Here is a 23194-nt window from a genome sequence, read left to right as displayed (position 1 = left end):
CTGCTGGGGAGAACACTCACTTCCTGTTGTAGTTTCATCGCCCCAAGACTAACTTATAACCTTGACCGACATTGAAGGGACTCTTCAATGTGTGGAATCTGAATGTTCTTTAGGTTGAAATGGTCAAACACAAACATCTGGCTTTCACTTAGAGACACAAAAAAAAAAACATTTACCTTTTGTTTATTCAGACATACTCATATTTATTCACGCTAAAAAGCACAACAGTTTGCTACACAACAAGTGGTCACGTGTTGAATGATCATAGCATGCACTCGTACAGCAGTCGTCTTAAAAACAAGTGGACTCAGACCCACGACTGGTGAAAGCCTGACCTGACAGGACTGGTTATTTGTTTCTCTCGCTATGATTTGTCTCACATTAGGCTACTATTAATGTAGTCACATATATATCATGTGTATTTTTTTGGAGTGTCTCTGAAACTCTGCACTGCACACATGATCATTCAAGGCATCATGACATTAGAGAGACTCGCCAACAGTTAAAAGACACAGACCCTGGCTTCACAGATTTGCGGCAGTAGTGAGTGTGTGTGAGGAAACTAATCATAGTCTGCTGGAAACTGGGTAATCCTGGCGGCGGCGGCGGAGGGGACGTGTGGAAGAGAAGGCAGTGAGACAGCTGATGCAGGAGCTTCCTCGACTATACACAATGAAAACGCTGCAGTGGAAGAGCTCGTGCAGAAACCTGCAAACCATCCCTGTGCTCCAGTCCGAGAGCGGCGGCAGTTGAGATTGTCTGATATAAGGCTCATCACATTTACATGTAGAGAAACACTGGCACCCGTGATTTACACAAAAACATAGATAAACAGAAGATTCACATGTGCACACTCAAGTGTTCAAACATAGACTCAACACAGATATTCAACTGCATACGTTATTCATAAAGGATCTTAACTTATATATACCGTATACTTATATATGTGTACTGCTTATATTGATATAGTTATTATCTAAACTGACAAACATTATCCCTGACAAACTGACAGAAAGTTAATAAACAGCCAAATCGACAAATCCTAAAACCTAAAGGCGATGGAATTACAAAACAAGGAACAGCGGACCACACAACATTTAAAACACTTCTAGGGTTTAAAAGACAATCGCGAGTCTAAGGTGCTACTGGCGAAGACACAGAACTGGAGTGAGTGACGGTCACACGAAGGCGCAGGGACGGACGAGAGAACTGAGGGACTGGCACGGTCACAACGGAACACAACAGGCTAAAGGTTTGTCTTCAGGGCACAAGATTAATGTACATATGACGCCTCTAAACGTACACCTCCCTCTCTTATATACCCTATATCTTATCACCAGTTAGACTTATCACCATTGTTAAAGTGGCTTAATATCAAATAAAAGTGGTCGTCGTTTCAGAAGGCAGTCTGGTGCAGCGGGCGGTTGCCTCAGTTCTCTGCCGGAGTCTCTTTGGCGACTGCTGCAGCTGAAAGGTGACAAGAAGGAGGGATTTAGTCGAACTTCGAACTTGCTCAACGGTCATGACTTCCTGAACGTCAGCCCTTCTCTCTCCTTTACTCACTCATCGACTCATGCGCAATCACTTGTGGAACCATGCATCTCATTTTGTATGCATTCAGCAACTCTTTAACTCAACAATTTCAACCTTCATATCTTAAAAAAAAACTTCAGATCTTCATATCTAAAAAATAAAATAAAAAATCCATTAAAAAAATCCCCTCCAATACCTTTCAGATCTCATTATAAAATAAAAACTTGCTGTTGACTTTTGAATCTGAGATTATATAATAAACACCCAATATTTTACCAGATTTATGTTAATACCATTACAAGCCGGAGCTGTTTAGAAGACTGTGTCTTTGGGGGGTGTTCAAGCATGTCAGTGCATCCTTAAACTGATTTGAAAGTTCTGCATGAATGAGCAATATTACCAACTTAATGAATTCTATGTTGACTCAAACCAATTAAAACAGTCAACATGAGTTGTGTGTGTGTCACTATACTTTGAAGATCTTGATGATGAACTCTTGATGATGAACTCTATGCTGTTTCATGATATACACCATAGGCGGTATATAAAGACTGTCCAGAAATGAGGCTAACTTGGCACAGACACAAACTCTAATGTCCTCCGACACTCGAGAGTCAGTCTCAGCTGTCAATCATTTCTCAGCTGTCAATCATTGCGTTTCAACCTGTTTTTATAGCATCAATTTATTAATAAACAACCAACTTGCCAGAAAATGAACAATTAAACAAATATCAGTGTGATAACAACTGTCTAAAATGACAGAAACCATCTTTGAGAAAAATATGACCTGTCTATTGACTTTTTAGTTTGGGCCTAACTGCAGCCGGACACCAGGGGGCTTTGAGATGCTTTGGCTCCACTTTTGGGGACTGCAACTGTTTGAATAGCTCATTTCTTAATATTAAACTTAGTCTGCATATTGAGGTTTAGTTACTTCCCATTAAAAACTCTTGTGAAGGACCCCACGAACCAAACTAAACCAAACAGAATACATATGGTATGAAACTGATCATGTACTTAATTGTTTCTTTAATTAACAAAGATGCCAACTATGACATGTCCGATGTGGAGATGAGGAGAGATTCCAATAAGCTGCATGAGTCTCTCCCGGTTGATTTAGTAATAACTTTTTTTTTTTTTTTTTTTTTTTTATGAAACTTGTAATATGCCTTTTGAAAAGGTCAATTATGCTGCATACAACTTGTATGCTCCCTTTTTCTGTCATATACACTGCAGCTCAACATGTGCAGGTAAATCCACATGGAGTGAACACCCCCCCACCCCCCCCTCCCTCCCGTGCAGAGAGTCAAACTCAATTATGGATGTATGTCAGGAGGTGAGCCGGAGGTTAAACTGTACATCTTACCCTTGGAGACAATCAGGTCCTCCTCCTGCGCCTCCTCGTTTCCAGGGGCCCTGAAGAGGATATCGAAATGTTGTCATGGTAACCAACTCATAGGATGACTTACAAAACCAAACCTTGATTCACTGACATACCTGGGTTTCTGGTTGATACTGCAGCGGCACCGCCGACCTGGAAAAATAAGAAATCATTAGCTGTGCCAATCAGGGGTCCAATCAGTGAGATATGAGAGTAGGTCAGTGAAACCTGATCATTAAAAATAAGGAAAAATAACCATATGAAAAGAACAAGGTGCGGCATTAGTCTGTGGGAATTCAATAATGATTTAATTATTTACCATTAATTATTTTTTATTTGATTGTAACACTTGATTAGACTGAGTGCACGCACAAATCATATAAACACACACACACACACACACACACACAAACACACACACACACACACTGAGGTGAACTTACTAAGGATGAGCAGAATGCCCAGTGTGAACAGCACCACTGCAAATGCCAATCCCCCAATCCTGAGACTCTCATAGTCTACAGAAGAACAGGAGACAACAAATTAACAATACACCATTAATGGAAAACACTCTTGAGTGATGTGTTCCAGAATCAACAATTGCCCTTAACTTACCATAAACAAATGGATTTTCTTCTTTCTCCTTCACATCTGTAAAATATAACAAACATATAGAACCAAGATGTTCACATTTCAAAAATGCTGTTCAAAGCACCACTCATTGCTATCTGTCCTCAGTGTTACCACTTGGAGGCGCTAAATTTGCCATAAATTGGAAAATTCATCAAAAACAGACTTGAAAACGCTAAAGAAACCAGAGCAAAAAACACAGCTAGTGTTCACAGGTCCAGTCCCGAACCAGTCTTTGCCTCAGGGCCTTTATAAATCACCATGGTTTTGATTAACTTAAGGGTTTAGGTTCATGTATCTTAACCAAACTTAACAATAGCTTGTTTGCCATGTTTCCCTGATCAAAACCATGTCATAGTTTGGATGTACTTATAAAAGGCACAATGATAAAAGCGAAGATGTGATCTTTTAAATACAAATCAATATTTCTGCTCTATTAACCCTGGAGTGAGAATTCCTTTCGGAACCTCTTCATTCCGTGACAGAAGCAAAAATCTGCAAAAAAATATGAAGTTTGAAATGAAAGATGATGGATCATGATTTCAAAGTCCTAGAGAAGTAGGTTGTGTACTGCCATTATTCTCCAAGTCTGAAACCCATGCTTCATTTCACTATAATGCCAAACTAAGTGATCAGTTATTCATCTACTTATAGACATTTAAAATACATATCCTGTAATCACCAAGTTGTGGTTGATAAAAGCAGAGCCAGAGATCCTTGAATCAAGAGACTACTACGTCTGCAGATGTCAATTGAATTCAATTCAGTAAAATATACTCCCTCAATTAAAGATGGTGCCCAATGTGCAATAGGTGCAAATTTTAAATTTAGATGCTACATGCACACACATTATTCTCTGTCGTACCAAACAACCTCTCTCATCTCTTGAGCACTCAATGGAAATCTCTCTAATCAACCCACAGTTGGTCTGGTAATTCTTCCTCTTAATCCATACATCTGCCACTGTTCGCTGTAGTGGGGAAATCCATAAGGCTTTGATTGGATCTGGACACCAGCACACCCGTGCATGTGGCTGCTCTGACTGAGGTGTTAAAGATTACATCGAGGCTACTCACCCGGTGCAGCGGGGTCTGCCACAGCTGAGAGGCAGCGGCGAGGGGAGGGGGGGTCAGAGTCGGGAGGTGAAAGGAAAAAAAGGAACACAGGAAATCAGACGGGAGGAAAATGCCTCAAACAAATCTCATCCCTCTGTCTCTTTGTCTATAAATCTATTTATCAGTGGATGTTTTTCCTAACATGAGACCCGGGTGTCATCAAAATATTTGCAGCCAGCGCGGCCTAACGTATTTGCAGTGTGCGACAGTGTGAGGCTGTTTGTGCGTCTTACATTCAATCATACAGTGTGAACAGACCTCACACACGCAGGGAGTGACACAGCCGGTCTGTGAAACCCACACATTGAGCTATGAAGTAGTAATTGATGTTTTTCTCACTAGCCCACACACAGAGTGCCTTTTTCATATTGCATCACTGCCTGCCCCTACACTGCCTCCCCATGGACAGATACTGTGCGTGTGTGTGTCTGTGTGTGTGTTTTACTTGTACCTCTATTTTTGTGAGGACCCTTGTCAGGGGGGTCAGGGTTCAGTGAAGATATGATTGGTGTAAGTGTGGCGGTTTTGTCAATGTTGCACATTGGTCTTTTGGGGGATATTTCATAATGACTGTCCTGTGTCACATACAGCTAAAAACCATAAGAATGGTGATAGATAAATAAATGAAGGAATTTGTAATAAATATGCAATAAATGTGTAATAGCATAAGTATACAGAAGTCATATGAGAGAGATGATATTTGAGAATTAAAAAGCAACTGTGGAGGGAGTAAGTGAGATGGGTAAGGGTTCCTTTGATAGTTTGTATGGGCAGGAAGGGGTTAGGTGGGGGAATAGGCCAGGAGATAAGGGTCAAATGCTGAAGGACGGGTTATATAACCAGGGTTATATGTTTAAACAAATAATTAAAATGCATGCAAAATAAAAAATCTACCTTATGCCAATGAGGGTCCTACCCAAGACAGAGGAACGAGAATGTTTGTGTGTACATGTGTGTGTACGTGTGTGTGTGTATGTGTGTGTGTGTGTGTGAATGCTGCTTGAGAATAGGGGGGGCACTCACCAGCCACACAGACCAGAAGTGAGGAGAGGAAGAGCAAAATAGTTTCCATGGCAACTGTTGATAAAGTAATAAAGAGGTAGGATGATAGAGAATGAAAGAGAAACAGAACAGTAAAAAACATAAGTGTGCAGCACACATGCCACCCCACGGTTTGGAACAATAACAATGAACATTCAGTTTATATTCACCACACAGACCGCACAGTAATGGACGTCTGAAAAGAAGAAATCACATCACACAGCACATGGCTCGGCCCGAACCCTCGGAGAGCGCCTGCAGATATGGCTCATATCTCGCATAATGATCCATGTTCAGAGTCTGCATACATGTTTTCTTCTCCTGGCAGAGATTACTCCTGCCTCCCTGTGGACACCACACAACCTTGACCCAAATTTATGGTACGGTTTAATAAAGGGTCTTTTACTCTAGCGAGGAGGACATTTAAGGTTTTAAGTGGAATCCAACTACATTTATTACACACACTCATGTCCTTCTGCAAATCTCACGACATTTCCCTTAGCTTTACTTAGCATTGAGTGCTTATTAAGAAGCATTGGCAAAGATATTGGAAGAAAACAACATTCTCCCAGGGGCCTGGCATGGCTGCAGTACAATTATTCAAAATAGTTATAAAAAAATACTTCAAACCAACATAAACGTATCTGCAAAATATCTGATCCCGGGAGATAATGTTTGGCAAATCAAAGTTTTAGTTACTTGATTTAAACTTTGGTATTTCTTCCTTTTATTCAGTGACCTATTTCTTCTCACTGGCCCTCAATCCGAGGTTGATTTTGAAACCTTGATTTCATCTGCAACATTTAAATTCTCACATATGAAGTTTATATTTACAGTTTGACTTGTCAAATGTAAGTTAAGGTCAACGGCACAATGCGAAGTGTTAAGCAATGACAGGTCACCTCTGCAATGCAATAAGATAAGAACATTTCAATAAAGTAAATTTAAATTAAATAAAAGAGCTGAATATATATTGAAATATCAAATACAATACTATACACATTGGGAATGCAAGTGTAATCTGTAAGTTTCGTATTTGTCTGTATACGTTATTGCACATTTTATTAGAGGTGAGTAAACAAACATGCAGGTGATATCTTATTGTTTTTTCATTTTATTATTGTTCCCAGTTGGGTTTTTTTTTGTATCCTTTTTTGTATGTGATTGTTTTAAAACGTCCACATCCTCACATTTATAAAACTCCCACAGCTGTAAAAGGTTTGCTTTCTCTCTCTCTCTCTCTCTCTCTCTCTCTCCCTGTCGGTCTGATATGTCAATAAAATAACTGACACTTCCAATGTCGACGTGACAGCAACAAGTCATTTATCAATATTTTGAAGTGGTCTAATTCCACATCAAATCATCTGAAGTGTCTGGTAATGTACGATCAGTCTCCAGGAGGCAAACAAACTCACAGGGTATATCGAGAGGAGTGTTTGGATATAGATCAATACAGGTGTAATGTCTTCAAGAATCCATTTAGCTTTACCTGTCTTGTTTAAGAGCGCCACCTAGCGTCCGTTTGTGCTGTCATATATTTCCGTCCATCGAACAGACTTGCTTTCTGACTGACTGGATCCATTTATCCTTTTAGCTATTTGTCTGTCTTCAGCTGTGTCACCGGTGCAGGATATAATGCTGATGACTCCATTATAGTCATTAGCAGAGGTAGCGACTGTATCGTCCTGCTTAGTTGCTATTTGTACGGTGGTTGATCCTCATATATTTGATTTGTGAGCCGAGCTTTCAGACAGACCTGAGCAACAGATTGCAACCAAGACACTTCTGACAAGGGATGACAACTGCAGAGCAGATGGTCCATGGCATCCATTAGAGTAATGGTACCCTTAAAAGGAAAATCAACCCTGTGTGACCTTGGAGAGGGGAAATGATCTTGTTTAATGGACTGTTTCATGCAAGGAAAAATTCAAAATGTTCGCATCGGCATATGTTTGTTAGTTAGCAGTAAAGTCCTGACTGTGACATAGAACCGTAAATATACATATTGTGCTTTGCATAATTACTAAACTCATATCAGTGCTTGCCTTCCATGTCTGACACCTTGTCTGATACTTTGTCTCTCTTCCCTTTCTTCGCTAAACCCTCCTCTTCATCGTTCAATAATCACGTTCTGCCTGACTGCAGTGAAAAGCTCTACATGTAGGGGGGGATGTGCGGAAAACAGAGAAATGTGGCCGGATTGAAGGAGATGCCACTATAGTTTGTTTTTAAAGATGGTCGATGTGTTTCCGCTTGCTCCAAATATCCAGAACTTAAGCTAACATACTCCCAATAGTGCTGCCATCTTACGCATTTAGAACAAGAGTCTGTCCGGTAGCGATCACAGCCTCAGAATCGAGGTCCAGCGAATACGCATCCTCGACCAATCAGGAGTCAGTCTCAGCTGAAATCCATGATGTTTCACCCTGCATTAGTATCAAATAACTAATTCAAACCAAACTTACTTGAAACAAAATAACAATTGGACAAATATATGTGTGATAACAGCAACCTAAAACGACAGACGACCTTGCAGAAAACGTTTTAGCTTGGTTCATGTCCCGTCCGCCAACATGTAGGAGGCAGGATTCATGACCAATACTGCAGCCCGCCACCAGGACGTGATCAGGACACTTTCACTTCACATTTGGGGAGCTGTCATGTTTTCTATCTTTATCTGTAAAAAGAACTTCACCAGATAGTGGAGAGATGCTAAACCTTACAATTACTGTTCTCCACAAGAAATTAAAAGTGTTCAATCATAACTATATGTGTTTAAAACTAATAACAGAGATCTTCAGTTGAAATATAATTGTGCATGCGCCATCTATTTTGCCATTTGCAACATATTCCTAGATGTCCTCTGTCTTTGTATGTAGCAGGAGCAATACGGAATGATGCCGTGGCAGTGAGAGACTAATGGAAGGGCAGAGCGTTGGATGGATGGAGAGAGTTTGACCCTTTGTGGCTCTTCTCTAGTGTAAGACTTGTTAATAGCATAGATATGACAGTAAGTGTTCGGGGTTAAGTGGCTCGTTGGACAACCTCCACTGATTCTGGAGCGAGCGAGAGATAGTCAGGCCAGACTCCAAATACTAAATGGCATTTATACCGCGACACTTATCCCGTTTTAAGGTGAAGGGAAACAGAGCGTCTTTATTTATTGACTGTAGTCATTGCAGCTTTCGTTTGAGAGGGTTTTTTGATTGAGTCCACCGGGTCTGGTTCCTGTCCAAAGGAGAGTTGGGCTGCAGGAGATGATTGATTACAGATTGACTGGTTTGGGAGCTGAGCTGAGCTTCACTCCCCTCCTTCCTGAACATGTACTCCACCCGCCCTAAGCTCACACAGTAAACATCATTACAAGCAACCCAACCCTCAGTGTCCTGGTATCGTGTATAATACAAACTTCAGGCTGTGAGGATGATGGAGCTCTCTCCCCTCTGCTACCATTACTTACCCATTCTTCCCCTTCCTCATCCAACAGCACCAGGCAAACTTGTTCTACCACCAAACACACATTCATACCACCACTGCTTTTCATCACTTTTTGCATGATGGTCTATATTTGTTCTCTTTGTAGTTTTGTTGTTGATCTGTGTTCTTGTTTCTTTTTGTGACCTCTGCCCAGGAGGTTATGTTTTCACCCCTGTCCGTCTGTTTATTGGATGGTTTGTTTGTGAGCATGATTACACAAAAAACAGTGAATACATTTCCATGAAACTTAGTGGAAGGATGCGGAATGGGTCTGTGAAGAACTCATTCAAGTTTTGAGCAGGAATTTGTCTTTTTTCACTTTTTTTTTTGTCATTGTGTCATTTTCACCATTTACCTCTAGGGAATATTTCGATGAAGGAAAATCCAACATGTTGAAGGGACTGATTTTTCTATGAGTGTGTGTGATTTGATGCAGCTTGATTGGATTTATGTTGTGCCTTGGCAGAGTAAGGGCCATTCTACTTCCTTCCCATTTTTAGAAAATGCCCCTGTTGAAACCAAGCAGGGGCATGTTACTGACACACCAGTGACTATAAACTCTCAGTCTTCCAACGAGTATTTTCAGACTTCGCACAAAAAAGGCAAATAATTAATTTGTTCGCAGTGCCATATGAATCTCTTTCTTTTGGAGGGGGTATTTTTATCCGTTAGTGGGTCAGTGTCACATGCTTGTCCCGTGAGAATCCTTCAGGGTCTTTGGCAGCATGACCCTGCTGTCTGTAACGTAGCAAGTCAAGCACATGAGCAGAGTCCCCCTCCACTTTACTTCAACTCACACTGTCCTACTGTTTGGCAATATCAAGTTCTAGAGCCACACAGGCCCCCATTTATCTGAGAGAGGACAGGAGGAGGGACCCCACGGGGTGACTGTAATCTGTTTGAGGAGGACAAGGGAAGGAGGCGATTTTCTGTGCCGCGGGAACAAGGAGAGGAAAGAAAGGCAGACAAGTGAGAATGGGGGACAGGCAGACAAGAGGAGACATTGTCTGGCAGGAGAATCTACAGGCGAGGGACACAAGGAGGAGACAGCGTCTGAGGGGAGACAACAGGGGAAGGGCAGTGGGTTGTGTGATGGTGGCGTTTACAGCATAAAATACACAGGGTGTGAGAGAGAAAGGTCAGAGAATGCGGTGAGGCAAATGAGATGAGAAACAGGTAGGCCAAGAAACAACAGAGAGTCGGAGCAACGAGCCGATAAGCAGAGTGCTGAACGGTCTCACCTCTGACATCATATATCTGGCATGTGTAACTCGGAAGATCAGAAGATCAGCGTGACGCAAACGGTTGTATAACGCAAACACAGTTTCCCTGGGAAAATCTGGCAAGGTCATTAAAGAACGCCGTGTGTGATTCTACAGTAGAAGACTGCACCCACCCACCCACCTCTCTTACCGTGTCATTCGTGTGTTCAGGATCCTGTATGTGTGTGACGGTAAAATGAAATCAGACATATAAGACATAGTTTTCTCCGGCATCTTGTGCTTGTTTTATTGTCTGATCGCCTGTAAACCCTGAGACGCTGCTGCACCTGTCTGTATCTCTGCAGGACGGTGTGTGTCTGTGTGGGTGGATCTTTGGGTTTAATTACCTAATAATGTGTGTGTCCCTCTTTAAATGCAGGGTTTTAAAGGTGAGGTGAGCTATAATAGGCATGATGGTGCCATTTCTCCCCTTTTCACGCAGGTCTCTCAAACGACCCAAATGCTTCTACTAATATAAATACTGAAACAAACCAAAGACATGACATCAATTAGAAAAACAATATTTCCTCTCATTCAGCATCCATAAAAACATATAGGGCGGATAAATAGGTCACGCCACAGGTCTGGGTAACCTTTGTGGAAAAAAACAAGTTGGGCCACCTATATCTGCCATCATTATGATGTTAAATCACCATGGCAACAATGCGCGTCGCTCCATAGTGTCCAGTTATCTCTATGGTAACTGTCTCCAATCTGAAAAAAAAAATGAAATGGGTGAAGAAATGACGGGGCTCGCACGAGAACACAGGGACACAGATAAACAGGGGGGGTGGGGGGGTGAGAGAAGGGGTGTGGCACCGAGCTTTCAACTCAGAATGAGTCGGAGGGAATTCACTGTCTCATTTACGTCAAACCACCGCACATGCATTGAATAATACGACCTCAGCGACTCAGAAGGGGGGGGGGGGGGGGGGGGCAGCTTGTTTGATTTGCGCACAACAAAGAGCACCGGTCTCCTCTCCATCACGATGCCATGGCTCTGCCCAGGTGCCGTCGCGCACTGCCGGGCTTCAGCCTCGCAACCCATTGGAGCGATTTGCTTTTACATATAGATGGATGACGCATCCATCCACTTTGTGTGCGTCCCACCACCTGTGGGTCCTCTGATGGAGGGGGCTGGAGAGCGAGCCGCCATCCATCCATCCATCCTCCCATCCATCCTCCGTTCCAGTGGGAGCAAGTAACCATTTGCAATAAAGCCACTGACATCCCTCACGACACTTAATGAGGACGCGAACCGGTTGCACTCGTTTTTACGCATTGATCCATAATGGGGTTTTTTGCCGCGCATTCAGTGAGGGCTGGAGTGATCCCAGCCAGCAGACACACCCTGGTGACACATCAGAGCAGTCATTTAATAACCACACGCGTCGGGAGCGGTGTTCCTGCAAGTTAAGGACAGAATATCCAACTGTGCGTAAATATCTCTAACTGCACAAACGCTTGCGTAAAATAATTTCAGGGAAAATCCCCTAATAGCCCCAGGAAATAACTTGTCTCCTATGAAAATCTGCGTTTTTCTTCCCACACACATCACCCACCCTGAAAATCACCTACCCCTAAAACATCATTATTAATAAGACAACAGTGACATATTGGAACACATGATGAATGTCAAACTTACCTCCTCGTTTCTCCAGCGGACCGTTTGGCCAACAAACTGATATCCACCCACACAAAAAAATCAATCAGCTTTTCTCACAAGGCTCCAGATATTCTCATCTGTCAATATAAAGTGCTCACTTCTCTCATCTGCTTGTCCTGGAGATAACAAAATAGAGATGTGATGGATAACAGAGTGTCTCCTGGAGTGGCAGTTCAGTCAGTCAGTGCCTTAAACCCTCTGTGGCGCTCTCTTGTTCGCTCCTTCTCTACCCTTCACACTCTCTCTCTCTCTCCCACTCTCTCACACACACACATACACCAAAGACCACTCTCTCTCTCCTGTGTGTGTGTGTGTGTATGCGACTGACAGCCGGGCTTTATTCTGTAAGAATTCCACACCATTATAAAGAATATCCTTCATCTTTATTCTTTTTTTTTTAATGCTCAGTGTTAAAAACTCATTGATCCCATACATTAGACAAATAGACGTTTCTGATAGACATGGCAACTCCACATACATACGACACAGACGACACACACCCACACACATTGACATACAACATAAAAGGAAAACAATTTCTGAAATTAAATTCACAATGTGAGCGCCAGCTTATCAAAGGCAGGTTCGAGGGTCACACTGCTTTCTTTCTTTTAAAGTGAATGCATAAAGTGTCAGTTTTTTTTATTTTAGTGTGGTAAACAACAATTAACAAGTAAGAGACAGGAGCTGTGTCTCCGAGGAGGGAGAACACACCTCTACAATCATGGATCATTGTGTAAAGTGTATCATTATCAAACCAGTTTTAGAGATCACAGTGCAGTGGACAGCTTCATTGGCACAGAGCACGGGACAGAAGGTCCAGCCATCCTTTAGGTTCCACTGAACACGTACTGTAGGTAAACATAAGTATACACCGTATGATGGAGACACCAAGCGACAGGAGGAAAAATTCATGAAGAGAACGGGTGTCATTGCATGGATTATGGTGTGCATTGATAATCACGAGAAAGATTGAAGTCCTGTGTAGAGCTTGTGCATTTTGCTGTGTTGCTTCTCCCCCCAACCCCTTCATCTGTGTGCCTTCCTGTCTACAGCAAATCCTCATCAATTCATTTCCTCAGCCACAGAGGACACCTTTTCACCCAAGTCCATTGTTTTGCATTAAACTTGGAAGGATGGACACAGACTAAGAACGAACGCATTACATTTTGCAGAGAAAGGGGTGATATTCAGGATATTTCCCCCCACATTGTATAGCATTGGGAGATAGGATGTTGTTTTACAGATTTTAGACTTCCAAGGCAATAAATCACGGATCGTGATGCAAAGATTTGGCATATCTAAGGGATTGATTTCTATGGGTGCAATTTTCTGAGGTATGATGGAATTTAAGGGGACTGTTGTGCCTTAGTCTGTCCATCTCCCTGAGACGACTTCATAGTGCAGGGTTCATCGGTGAAGGGGGACATCAGGGCTTCTCTTGCTGTAGGAGGCAAAGCAAGAGTTCAGATAATAATAATAAATAATAATAATACATTTTATTTATAAGGCGCCTTTCAAGATACTCAAGGTTGCCGTACAACAGTCAACAATAAAGTTAAATCAAATTTTTAAAATGCACAAAGCAGAAACAAACCTGCAACCTTTAGTTTACCTGATAGTTAATGCTTCATCATTCAGGTGTCACACAACACTATTTATTCACTGCTACCCCTTATCCACCAAATTAACTCTTATTCTGTTCAGGTTTCCTGATGGTTCAGTGAACCAGTCCACGTTTCCACCACTTTTGAATGGAACCATTGTAATGAAGGATGAATCATTAATAGAGAGCATTGCACAGTAAACAGTAGTAGCAGGACAGTGGACTGTGATGATAACCTGTGAATGTTTGCACTGTGTGAATTACTCTGTATTTCTGACAATTTCTCACATGCCGCCTTCTTTCCAATTGGTAGATTATGACACACCCACTGATTTTGTCTCAGCTTGCACAAGAAAAACCTGCTATTTCTTTCCTTCCAGCAGGGAACGGACTTTTCAAGTTTCCATTCAATTCATGTTTGGTCAAATTGCCTCTAACGGTTGAATATGATGTGCGTGAACTGTCAAGTGGAACCCGTTTCAAGAGGGTGGAAAAGGGGTTTGTCTGCTCCATCCACTCTTACCTGCATCTTGCTATAGATCCAGGGAAGAACACTTTTGACGTTGGTATAAACTCCGGGCTTGTTTTTATCTCCACAGCCAGACCCCCAACTCGTGATCCCCATCAAGTACCAACGGCCGTCAGACTCACAGACCAGAGGTCCACCACTGTCACCCTGTAGAGAGCAGGTTGTTCTTGGTTAAGGAATTCCCGGGTGTTAAAAGCAAACTGCATCTTCTCACTATATACCTGTCGCTTGACAGTGACTGCTCACCTGACAGGAATCCTTGCCTCCCTCCAGTTTACCAGCACACAGCATGTTTCTGGTCACCTGGCCTCTATACACATCGCGGCCGTTACACACATCTCTACCAATGATGTCCACAATCACTTCCATCAGATCATTAGAGACTTTGTCTGTATTGGGGAAACCATGTGCTCATTGATTGTCTTGAAACGGCTTTAAAATATGTAAAAAAATTGCAGTTTAATGAAGGTGATTATTTTAAACTGGGCATAAAGATATGATTATCTGATGAATGTGAATAGGAAGGTGGTCTCAGACTTTTGAACCCCACTGTATAAGCCCTAGCATGGCAACAGTCAGTCCTGTGTTCCCTCTGTCTGTGGTTTACATGATTAATTGTGTCATTTGACTTCCCCTGTCAATCTGCAGTACCCATCAGACATTACTTTTGTTTCATGTCCATCGTTCTCATTTCTCTATCAGCCTCCTTATAGAGGACAGAGACTATTCATCTATCCCTGTTCCTTAAAGTGGTCAGAACGTTATTCTGTTGTGTTCTGCTCGTCTGGTATTACGTCTGAGGATATTTGCCAAAATGCCCAATAGAAATCTGGATCTGTTGTTGTATTTGTTGTTTTTGTCGGCAGCGTTCTTGTTTGTCTTTTGTAATCTTGCTTTTAGATCTAAAGACCCATTTTGGTACTAGATCCAGATTGATAGGCGTTCATTTATTTCTCATTTAATCATGTAGTTTAATGATGATACGAGAGGTTTAAAACATAGTTTCCCGTTCATTCAGAAAGACACAGACAAAATCAAATGCATGTTTGTTCTGATCTGGTCAAATTGAACTTTCTCTAATGTATACATGCACCTTATTATATCCGTCTGTCTCTCCACTACAATGAAATCTAAGGGGACCAAATACAATAAACACACTTGGACACTCATTAGCTAAGCTTACTTGATCCTGCCACAGTGGCGCCGAAGCCAGTGGTCCAGCATTTGGTTCCTTGGGGAAATGTCTGGCCAACTTTTGGTAGACAAACTGGTTGAACTTTATCTGGTGAATAAAGAAAACAACTAGAATTGAACTTCTGCAAACACAATGGATAACACGTAAACTGAAATGGATGGCACTTTAGATTAATGTAAAGACATTTCTGGAGGTAGTGAAAATGTTGTGACTTGTTCAAGAGAATTTGAATTTGTTGACTTACCGCTGAAAACAACTGGAGATTTAAGTTTGATCAGAGCAACATCTAAGTCGTTAGTCTGGTTGTTGTAGTTCTGGTTGAGCAGGATCCTCTTCACATGATAAGACTTAGGCAGACTGTCCAGAGACACCGTTCCAGCATACACTTTCCAGTTCTTCGCTAAGAGAGACTGTGAGTTGCCTCTGCAACACAGAAAGAGAGTGTTTACTGGAAAGCAAATGGTTCATACTGATGTGGACATGGCACTTACATTTTCAGCATTTCAATCTATCTTTGCATTTGAACAATAAAATTCGGCAGTGTGGACTGCATCGAAACAAACATAATTACAATATATGAATTCTGCAAGAGGGAACAAGACTGTTCCAAGACATCAAGAATCCCACAATGTGGAAAAGATGGCTAGGGCACATGTTCTGTGTCACTCACCGCGGGAAGCAGTGGGCAGCGGTCAGCAAAAAGTCCGGGGAGATCAGGACTGCGCCGCAGACGTGGGATTTTCCGAAGTGCAGTGACAACTGCCAAGGCCACTGACCTGTCTTGGCTGCACTACCTCCGATGATCCGGGATGTAGACTTCTGCTTACCACAGTCTGGGGAAGACAGACAGTGAACGATACTGTACCATTACACAGACAGAGACAAAACGTTCTTGAATTCTGCGCTTCAAGTATGTTTCTGAGCCATTTTGAATTCAAAGTTTATCAGATTCTACATTAAAAGCAGGCAGCAAAACTCATGTTCTGACTGGAGGTGCATGTCATTGGCCCTGTGCATGTTTGTGAGAGACAGAGGGGCAGAGAGAGCTCATGTGTAAATGTGTGTGAAACGTGACTGTATAGGACCAGATGGAGGCTCCTTCTTACCCACACACTGCAGGGAAACAATCTCCTGGTTGGGACAGGAAGAACTGTGAAATGACACGTTGAGATAATCATGTTCATTAACATAAACACATACAGGAGACTTTTATACGTCTCACATTTGATCTACATTATGGCATTGAATTTATAATAAACTGAGAATGGAAGGTTAATAGATTAAATGTGAGCTGTGTACGGACCAGGGGAGATTTTGTACCTGACATTCACCAGACTCTGGATAGGCAACGGTGCTTGTTCGGCCAATTCTAGAGCAATGGACTCCTGAGATTTCAATGCATTGGAGGAAAAGTGCCTGAAGAAAAAGACAAGGGTAATTCAACAAAGCGTTAGTGATACATTTGCACATATCGATACCATTTTGTTGAAGCAATGCCTGATTGGACCTGGAAACTAATTGTGGCTCTGTCACACTGAGAAACCCCGGAGGGACCTGAAGAGAATCAATTCAGCTCTAAACTCACAGCAGCAGGTGGCGGAGAAATGAGATGGATCTCAGTGGATAAATCACAGGTTGGAGATAGAAACCTACATCTCTGCTACAGCTGCTGTTGAGGAACTAAATCTCTCCTTCATGGAGGCTGAGCCAGCTCTGACTGATAATGGGGAATGGTAATAAATGATTTGATGCTGGAGCACCCATCCAAAATGGTTCTCAGCATCTAATGTAACTTCTCTCTTACATTTCATGGCTTTTGTTTCGCACACTTAAAACTTTGAGAGGATTGGTGATTCCTTACTTTCTGAGACCTAGCTGAGCACAGGTTTGTTCAGCGTAGCTCTCGTCCCAGCCGCTGTAGCACACTGGTAGGAAGCGGCCATCTTGAGCGGTTTTGACCAGCAGACGATTGTCGCTACCAAATGTCACTGGTGAAAGACGAGACAGGAGGCAAAACACAGATATTAATTTAGATGGCGTCTCCTCAGAGGCTCATGTCTAACACAATGTGATTGGCATGTGGAATCGTTCTCTTAGCTGCTGCTCCGGCTACTACAACTGAGGTCAAAGTTGAAATAAAAGGTGAAAAAATGAAAGCTTCACTTGACAAATGTAGGCATACTGTTGAAAGTTGTTTCTTTCTTGTTTCTTCATATTAGACTTTATAATAACTTCACTTTGAAATGTAAAGTGTACACAAAATTGAATTATGCTGTCTTGTCGAATGCAATAGCTTATTATCCCCAATATAAATTCTATGTTTGAGAACTTAAATGAAGATCAACCATCCTGCTCACTACATTCTATTGACTGTCAAGTGTCTTTTCCATCCTTGGTCCCCATTTATCCTAAGTCTGGTTCTGATTAGGTCTATCAGTGTGATGGTGCGTACTCACCACAGTTTGTTTCGTCGCTACCCAGTAGACAGTCTTTCTTTCCATCACAGTAGACAGTATTGTTGGGGCAGGTGTCGTACTTGGGTAAGGAGAGATCTTCTTCGTAATTATCTTTGTCATCGAACAGGATCGCTGCGGTCGCCAGCCTGGTGCCGAAACGGACTGTTGGGGTAGAATGATTAGATGGTAAGGAATCTGGGCAGGATCTGTAGATTTGACAGTGTGCCGTTATTGTGCTCGTAAATTAATACTAAAGCTTGACATGAATCAAATCAAACTGAATTTAATTCCCTTGAACATGAGCAACAGCCTCAACTAAAAAGAAAAGAGTAATACTAAGAGAGCTCAGTGGAAATGAGGAAATCAGAACATCTGTATTATTATTATTAATATCATTATTATTGTGTATTCTGTCAACACAGTTGTTTTTAGGTAAGCTTTGTGTTGTTAAGGCAATACAAGGGCAGAGGCAACATATACAAGAGTTACAAGAGTCGTGTATGAATATTAATGACAATGTCCAGTAATCAGTATGAATAAAAACAACATACTTCCAAGCCAGATGCCCAGTGCCAGCAGAGCGAGCACCAGGAAAACTCCCCCTGAGCCTCCGTAACACTGGGCATTATTCTCACAGCATCTCCTCTTCTTATGGCCGCCGGCTGGACACAGACAAACACACACACAGAGACACATTGACGCACACATTCTCCATTTGTTTTTCTCGCACACCTGCAACATTGGTTTTGTCAGAAAACTGATGAAGCTGTGGTTATCACTCATGCTTACCTGCGTGTGTGACCTGTGGAACAGTCACAGGCGGTGAATACTGGGCGATGTAATGGGGATGGACGGGGGGTGTCAGGCCGGGGCCCACCCCATATACTACATCGTCGTAGGGCTTGAGGGGGGGCAATGTGTGCACAGTAATAGGGTAGTAAGGAGGAGGGGGATCGTTCTGTAAAGACAAGAAGGACATAAAGCACAGTAAGTAAATCATCGTAAAGATAAAATCATTTTAATCATCACACAATATGATTTAGAGTCTTGGTCCATTGGAAATAAGACAGTATGGGACATTTAACAGAAAAGAAACCAGTGAATAGGCAGGCAATGGATAAGGAAGCAAATAGCTGTGTGTTTTTGGTTGCTAAGACTGAGTAGGTAGCCCATTGTTCACCATGCAGTCCTGACACTAGTATCAATTCTGTGTTTGAGTCCACACCTCACACACAAAGACACAAATGGTGTTTCCTGGCAACTGTGATTTAAATATCTGGCCTTTTTCATTCTCCGCTCCCAGTAGCCATATCACGTATTTCAGACCCAGTGTTTAAATTTGGGACAGGTAGCTTGACATCTGCTAAAGGGGGCGACGGAAGGCGACTGAAACTATAGGTTTCGATTGTAAACAGTCTCCAAAGGGATTTTACCCAACGACCTTATCTCTCGTTAAAAAGTTCCCTTTCAATGACTCATGATAAGGAAACAAACAGGTTAGTCAGACTATTCCTGGTAAAATAATAGCCTCAAATACCACTGATTCCTTTTGTCTCAGTGTATCTTTCTACCATAATGACTCAACATTTATTCCGCATTGTTTCACTCTCCAAACCACCTTCTCTTCCTGCTTCTCTGAATACTGGTTTACTGTAAACGAGGATGTACTGCCAGAAAATACACTAACAGTAAAGGTAGCTTCCGGTGTTTGTACTGTAAGTGATTATAGATCAACCAGGTTTTCCGTGTGGCTGAGATAGAGAAAGAAAGATTGATGCGGCTTGTATGTCGGTGTTCGAGGGTTTTTCCTTCAAGTTGGTTTTAATTAGTCATTTGATGCAAAGAAATCCTTTAGAAACGTCATGGTTGACAGCTGAGACTGTTGCGTGATTGGGTTGAAGTCTATAAGCAGGATTATATTGTGCATTACTACTTGGCCAGGAAATATTCTGAAGTCTCCAGGATACAACAAACTTGATATAATGTTTGGAATAGTGAGTTTTAGAAGTGTTGATGTCCAGAGGTCACTGTTGCACACAGCCAGGCCAGCTGTGTCCCCTGATATCAGTTATTATGCTAAACTTAAGATAACAAGCTGCAAGCACTAACTTTGCATATGACACAGACATGAGAGTGTTGTTCTTCTCGTCTTGTTCTTAGTAAAGAAAGTGAATACGCATATTTCTGAACTACTTCTTTCATTTTCAGTCAAATTCAGTGAATACTTTTGTGCACGGTTGTTACATGTACTCATTACAATGCAGTGCTTGTGTCACTATGAATGCAATGAATCAAAAGTCCCTGACAGCTTTTAGTAATGTGACTAAACTTGTTTGTGCACAAAGTTGCCTTACGACCTGCTCGAACTCAATAACCAAACCAATACAGAAGTGTGAAGTTTTTCTCTTTTGCTTTTCTATTAATAAAAAGCTTTTAAAGACTTCAAACACACTCGCTTGGAATTTTATGGAGCTTAAAATTTGTATGGTCACATACAGGGTCAGGTTCTGCCACTCTGTTTTTAGTAAAGTCAATTTAGTCTTGGTGTGTGTGCACCATTGAGCAGTAACCTCGCCAAGTGAAACCAACGCACAGAGAAAGACTATATTGAGTTCCAATCAGCTTTTGGGACCCTTCTTCATTCAGTCTCAACCTTCATAAACGGGCGGGGGGGGGGGGGGGGGGGGGGTTTGTTCCTTTTCAACCAAATAATGAAAAGGAACAAATCTCTTAAGGTCACAAGGGGCTGTAGGTGGACCCATGACAAAAGGTGTTTCATAACACCACTTCTATTGCATACTGATCAGGTTTCAAAACTCACGTATAGGCAGAATGCACCTCACTTGATTAAAGTGAAATGGCCAAGTTGAAATAGGTGGAGGAGAAGATTCATCATATTTCCCACTGGAGTACACATGGATCATATTGCACAGTTTGCCCACTGGCCATTATGGTGGAAAAGTACTCAGCAATTAAAAGATCACGACCTCACATGACATTTGAAATGCATTGTTTCAATCTAAGAATGACTTTGTTGATAGATTAAAAAGCTATGTGACATGAAGGTGGTGTCCCTGTAGATTTAGTTAATTGTCTACAGTGATTAAAATAAATCAAGGCCGGCCCCTGTGTACAACACACAACACCGTTTGTCCTTAGCCTTTGGTTTTGGATAAGGAAACAACATTCTTGCAAGAAATTTCCCCCACCTCTAAAGCTAAAACCCACTTCCTTACCTGAATACAAACATGAATTACAATCTAACGAGCTACTAGTGAAGTATTAAAGGATTTCCCAATAGAAACTAAAAACAGAACCCCTTTATAACACTTTACCAGTATGTGAAGGCAAAAGCTACAGTCAAATTCCCTTAAATTTGAATAACATGCCCGCCGGTAAGTCTATTTAAACAAGAGAAACCTGCAGCCTATAATCCCTGCAGTGAACAGCCACACAGCTTTAAAGACAATACACTGAAACTCAAACAAACCAACCAGCGGATCAGATGAACAGAAGCAAAGTCTGAGTGACACAAACTGGCAAGAAGAAGAAGGGTTTTTGTGTTTGAAGAGAAATAAAAAGAAAGGACCTACCGGGTCATGCTTTGCCATCGGACTCAGGGCAACAGAAGAGTGGAGAGTGCAGGTGTCAACAGGTAAATTCTTTTTTCACATCCAGGCGTTCCGTCGCGGAGCAGCGGTCAGACCATGGTGACGCCACATTAACTCCTCGATTCTTCCCCCTCTATTCTTCTTCTGTCCTTTCTACCTGTGTTTGTCACTGACCTTCATCTATGCAACAGGTAGGCCTGCCTGCCCGCCTAACACCTCCCACTTCTAGCCTCCATCATTCTCTCAACCCTTCATTCTTTTCATCACAGAGACGGGTGTGTCCTGTGCACCAGTTTCCCACCTGCCAGACCTGTTTGGTGGCAGCCGGAGAGCGTCAGCGCTCGTTTCACAGTATGAAGCTCCATTACGGTTCATATGACACCAGCTGGGGGGGAATGGACCGTACTTCCCTGTACAAAAAAACGACAGGAACTTGTTTGAAAATGCTGCTATTGATTGATTTTCACGATACAAGGAAATGTTTCATTATTTGAGTTTAATCCAGGATTTGTCATCTGTAAACTTTGCACCTAAATGTGCTTGTTGACTTGAAGGGCTGGGGGGAATAACACGGCTCTGTTATTGAAACCTAGAAATAAAGCTATGCACAAATAGATGCTTCTGTTCTAGTGCCCTTTTACCTGCTGTCTGGCAAACAAATAAAACATCTGATGTGAGGCTATAATCTCTGCACTGAGCAGCCCTTGGGAGCCTACTGGAGGGCACATAGATTTACAGATAACACAATACACTGAAACTCAAACAGAACCAGCAGAAACTGGATATAAAGGATAAGGAAAGGTGGCAGTGATTGTTTTTTGGATAATGGGGTGGTTTTGGGAACTGTTGGAGCTAAATCATTTCATCTGATTTTCAAGACACCACATGATGATGTTGCGCAATGTCCGGTGAATATATAATATACTCAAGAAACGACAATATAATAATGTTACTATATAAATAAGTATTGATATAGAGCACTGTGGTGGCCTCATGGTCTACGATGCATAAAACCATACTATCCCTGATTTTAACTAGACTGAGAGAACCTTTGTTTCATGTCCCCCCTCCCCCTCGGCATGTATATCAATATATAATGTTAGAGCCTAGTATCTGACTACTGCAGGTCTGTCTCAACATTAATGGTGTTAAACCATAAACTCTAAACTTTATGAGGCTCTGTCTAAATGTTGCCATTACTCAGATACTGCATGCTGTATTTAGATTATCAGACGACTAGAGACTCACCGTGAGCAGACCCTCTACCACCACTAGAGGGGGATATTATGTAGAGTCTGCATCCTATGTGCATCTAGTCACTGCAGGGAACTCCCCACGAAACCAAATGACTCAAGAGGAAAAATCCCTCCCCTAAATAAACACAAGCAGTAGAGCTGCAACTTTTCACATTCAGTCCGTGGTTCCCTATTCGTCTGCGAGACAGAAACCAAAAGATGAGAGTAGCAAAAACATGTTTGCATTTGGCAGGAACAAAAACTCAAAGGTCACATGAGAAGAAGAAGTCTGAAACAAAAGGGGGAATTGAAGTGACATATTTGGCTGTGATTAAGGAGAAAGTACTTTCTCAGAAACATATTGATATTCCTTTCAAAGCTCAACAGATACATTTAACTTCTTAGAAAAGTCAAGATCTCAGTAATACAGGTCAGCTGTTGACAATGTTTATAAGTG

General features: G+C 41.9%; 2 protein-coding genes across 2 annotated transcripts; both read right to left on the bottom strand.

Annotated features, from left to right (window-relative positions):
- Positions 1-163: 163 nt before the first annotated feature.
- On the bottom strand, positions 164-12324 carry fxyd6 (FXYD domain containing ion transport regulator 6). The gene is made up of 8 exons (XM_061073276.1): positions 12085-12324; positions 5683-5736; positions 4621-4644; positions 3530-3565; positions 3358-3432; positions 3031-3067; positions 2900-2949; positions 164-1467 (listed from the first exon to the last, which is right to left on the bottom strand). Exons 2-8 carry the CDS (start codon positions 5729-5731, stop codon positions 1430-1432), a joined length of 309 nt encoding a protein of 102 aa, XP_060929259.1. The 5' UTR covers positions 5732-5736; positions 12085-12324; the 3' UTR covers positions 164-1429.
- Positions 12325-12466: 142 nt separating this feature from the next.
- tmprss13a (transmembrane serine protease 13a) lies at positions 12467-21835 on the bottom strand. The gene is made up of 13 exons (XM_061072921.1): positions 21485-21835; positions 18681-18849; positions 18443-18553; positions 17892-18053; positions 17297-17423; positions 16756-16851; positions 16542-16585; positions 16106-16268; positions 15680-15858; positions 15424-15522; positions 14487-14629; positions 14235-14387; positions 12467-13549 (listed from the first exon to the last, which is right to left on the bottom strand). Exons 1-13 carry the CDS (start codon positions 21500-21502, stop codon positions 13535-13537), a joined length of 1479 nt encoding a protein of 492 aa, XP_060928904.1. The 5' UTR covers positions 21503-21835; the 3' UTR covers positions 12467-13534.
- Between the last annotated feature and the right edge of the window lie 1359 nt (positions 21836-23194).

The sequence above is a fragment of the Limanda limanda genome, chromosome 6, assembly GCF_963576545.1.
Source record: "Limanda limanda chromosome 6, fLimLim1.1, whole genome shotgun sequence".
NCBI lineage: Eukaryota > Metazoa > Chordata > Actinopteri > Pleuronectiformes > Pleuronectidae > Limanda > Limanda limanda.
The sequence above is the reverse complement of the archived record's forward strand: the minus strand, read 5'-3'. Positions and strand labels throughout refer to the sequence as shown.

Excerpts from the sequence above, each read along its gene's own strand:
- fxyd6 (XM_061073276.1), bottom strand. The coding sequence starts at position 5,731 with ATGGAAACTATTTTGCTCTTCCTCTCCTCACTTCTGGTCTGTGTGGCT. Across the intron at positions 4,645-5,682 it reads ACTTCTGGTCTGTGTGGCTG|CTGTGGCAGACCCCGCTGCA; the intron begins GTGAGTGCCCCC and ends GCTGCCTCTCAG. Across the intron at positions 2,950-3,030 it reads AGTATCAACCAGAAACCCAG|GGCCCCTGGAAACGAGGAGG; the intron begins GTATGTCAGTGA and ends TATCCTCTTCAG.
- tmprss13a (XM_061072921.1), bottom strand. Across the intron at positions 18,054-18,442 it reads ACTGGGCATCTGGCTTGGAA|TCCGTTTCGGCACCAGGCTG; the intron begins GTATGTTGTTTT and ends CTACCCCAACAG. Across the intron at positions 15,523-15,679 it reads ATCTCCAGTTGTTTTCAGCG|ATAAAGTTCAACCAGTTTGT; the intron begins GTAAGTCAACAA and ends TTTATTCACCAG.